Source organism: Primulina eburnea, chromosome 6 (genome assembly GCF_022965805.1).
Source record: "Primulina eburnea isolate SZY01 chromosome 6, ASM2296580v1, whole genome shotgun sequence".
Taxonomy (NCBI): Eukaryota; Viridiplantae; Streptophyta; class Magnoliopsida; order Lamiales; family Gesneriaceae; genus Primulina; species Primulina eburnea.
In genome coordinates this window covers 10,499,807-10,502,724 of record NC_133106.1, presented here as the reverse complement: position 1 = coordinate 10,502,724, position 2,918 = coordinate 10,499,807, and the positions used below count along the sequence as shown (strand labels likewise).

The 2,918-nt window shown below is 39.4% G+C and overlaps 1 protein-coding gene across 1 annotated transcript; it reads right to left on the bottom strand.

The window, feature by feature from the left end:
• Positions 1-737: 737 nt before the first annotated feature.
• On the bottom strand, positions 738-2,686 carry LOC140833819 (homeobox-leucine zipper protein HAT5-like). The gene is made up of 3 exons (XM_073198252.1): positions 2,293-2,686; positions 1,453-1,850; positions 738-1,330 (listed from the first exon to the last, which is right to left on the bottom strand). The coding sequence occupies exons 2-3, from the start codon at positions 1,837-1,839 to the stop codon at positions 938-940; spliced, it is 780 nt and encodes a 259-aa protein (XP_073054353.1). The 5' UTR covers positions 1,840-1,850; positions 2,293-2,686; the 3' UTR covers positions 738-937.
• Between the last annotated feature and the right edge of the window lie 232 nt (positions 2,687-2,918).

Here is a 2,918-nt window from a genome sequence, read left to right as displayed (position 1 = left end):
AATCATGGTCCAAAATGTTTGTTGTGAAGGAGGCAGAGCGGGGCTTCTTCGCAGGTGTAAAGTCAGGGTCATACCCTGCTTGTCGTTTGGAGCGTCTGCGCATATGTTGAGGAGTAAAAGCCATCTGATAGGCCTCGTAGTCCGGTGGATTGTCGGTGTCAATTGCATTTCCTGGCTCACCAGGAGCAATGGTTTCCAGTGGAATGGCCTCCGGAGCAGCAACAACCATCTGTAGAGGGTTCTCAGTGGGGGTTACTGTTGGTGGTGTTGAAGGCGGTGTTTTCCACACGGGTCGTATTTTGTGAGACATATCTCTTATTTGGGTCATCCATGAAAAATTATTACTTTTTATGCTAAGAATATTACTTTTTATTGTGAATATCGGTAGAGTTGACCCGTCTCACAGATAAAGATTCGTGAGACCATCTCACAACTGACCTACTCATTTTTTAAAAAGAAAAGATTTTGAAAAATCAATTATTCAAGATAGAGTTTTACTTGTTTTTCTGGTTTTTGACATTGCTCTAAATGTTATTTTCCCATCTAAACGTATACCCGACCACTGTTTCCTGATAACCATGGAATTGAAATCTGAACCATCTTCTGAGTTCAGCTCCAATTGCTCGGTGAAGTCCGTTTCCAATTTCACATTTCATTAGAACTAGATCTGAGACCGAAACCGTAAATTTCAGAACCATGGCGAAGACCGCCAAAAAGAGTTGATATGAACTCCGGTCAGAATTAAGAAGCTACTTTCATGCTAGCCCAACCTTAACTTTTCATCATGTTAAACAAAATGGCAACCATCTTTATAGGTTGTGAAGAACATAAAAGCTTTTATTTTGAGATCCACACGTTATTTCCAACATGATATGGGTAAAAACACACACAAAACATCGTATTTAATCCAAAAGAACACTTTCCGCCAGATATGAACTCAACATTGCCACAGCCAAGTTCCTTGATCTTGGACAGGGAACCCCAAATTGCATGAATTTGGCTGCAAATCATCATAAGATTGAAGTTCAAGTTTGGGCAAGCATGATGACAATGGCAATAGCCTCCTCCTGATATCGTCATCTTCATCAGAAGCGTATGGCTCAGTAGCATGTGAAGAATCAGTGGGTTCGGCCACCAAAACCGAATCCGTGAAACATGGACTGTCGGAGTCGAAAACGTCGCTCCTCGCAGAGCTTGATGCATCTTCTTGCTTGCAGGCCATGGCTGTTGCAGCATTTGGTGCAAGAATTGGCTGCTTTGGTTGTAAATCCAGTGGGCTCATGGGATCAAACTGCTCCATCTTAGGCAACTTCTCCTTGAGAAAATGAACCTATCGTGACACAGATCTTGTGAGAATTAAACAAACGATTTCGTCATTGCTAGAGAAGTCGGTCCATAGCAATAAGAGGAATTTTACACAAAGGACTTCAAAGACGTTTAATTATTGCATACCTCAATCTTCAATCTCTCATTTTCTTTGCAAAGGGTATCATAATCTGCATTGAGTAGATCGAAACTTGCTTTCAAAGAGTCGTATTCGTTCTCTAGCTGCTTCATTTTGTACCGGGCACGTCGGTTTTGAAACCAAATGGCTACTTGCCTAGGCTGCAAACCGAGTTCGTTAGCAAGATTGACCTTCCTCTCAGGTTCAAGTTTGTTTTCCAAATCAAAACTTTTTTCAAGTAACTGGACTTGCTCCGGTAGGAGCCGCCTCTTTTTCTCCGGATGTCGGTAACATTCATCAAAATCCTCTTTGCCATTGTCTGCTTTATCGTCAATCTTTGATAGGAAAGGCTTCTCAGAATTGGTTTTGCCTCGAATATATTCGAAGTTCAGCATTGTTGTAGTACCTGAATCAGAGAGCAAACCTTCAAGATCAGGAGCCTAATTCTAAAATTTTCGTATACTTTATTTTTTCGTTAAACCAAAAGTTTTGCAGTTAAAAAGAAAACTAGCTAGATTGTCTCTCCAAGAACCTTCTCATTCAATTCTAACTATAAACTATGAAATTTTTCAGTAAAAAGCTCCTTTTTAAATCGCCGATACCATAAATCAAGACTCCACATAGTCTGTATACATGTCAGTGCAGAATCTCAAGCTCCACACGAAGAATATAATATCTCAAATCAAAGGCTAATAATATCACACCAAAAGGGTGTTTGAAATATTCAACTGAGTCGAGAAACAGATCACAAACAAGGGATCAATGGCAGGCAGGAAACGGCCCACAAAACAGAAACCCCAGAAAATAACAGAAATGCAAAACCCGCAACTTTTTAATACTGCATTCACCTATAAAAGACGGGGAAGAAGAATCTGAAACCCAGAAGGAATCAAAACCTCAGGAGCACCAGAAGTCCTTTCGTTCTTCGAAAAACTATTTGACACCCCACCCTCCATAGCCGTTGTTCAAAAGATTGAATTTTTATTAAAAAAATTCAAAGACACATCACTTTTTGCACAACTTTAGGAAAAATTTCAAGACAAATGACGCAATAAAGTTGAACTTCAGCAGCTTAACGATGATTCGTGCGTTTGAGAGTTACAAGGGCTGAGACCCATTAATCAGCAGATGCGTAAGAGAGAAGTATGCAGAACGGGAGAGAAAATGAGATTCTTTTGTATGGGAAGGAGAGCACGATTGCTTGATTGGGATGATAAAAGGCTTCTTCTTTCTTCATGGGCTAGAACTGGTACACTTGGGATTACCGATTTGCCCTTTATTTTTATCAGAGAATAAATTTGGATTATTAATTAAAGAAAATCAAAATCAATGGACTCATGTCTATTTCAAACATAATTTTTTAATTCGTTTTTTTATTTATTAGGGAGAAGAAGACTCGAACTTCAGTCTAGGGAGAAAATATAAAGGGAGAGTTCAATGGCAGAGCCGGATTGAAATTTTAAATTTTATAATC

What these genes read in the sequence shown, in the direction of transcription:
- LOC140833819 (XM_073198252.1), bottom strand. Translation starts at nt 1,839, where the DNA reads ATGCTGAACTTCGAATATATTCGAGGCAAAACCAATTCTGAGAAGCCT. An exon ending in ATGAGAGATTGAAGATTGAG is followed by an intron (nt 1,331 to 1,452) that starts GTATGCAATAAT and finishes GTGTCACGATAG; the next exon opens with GTTCATTTTCTCAAGGAGAA.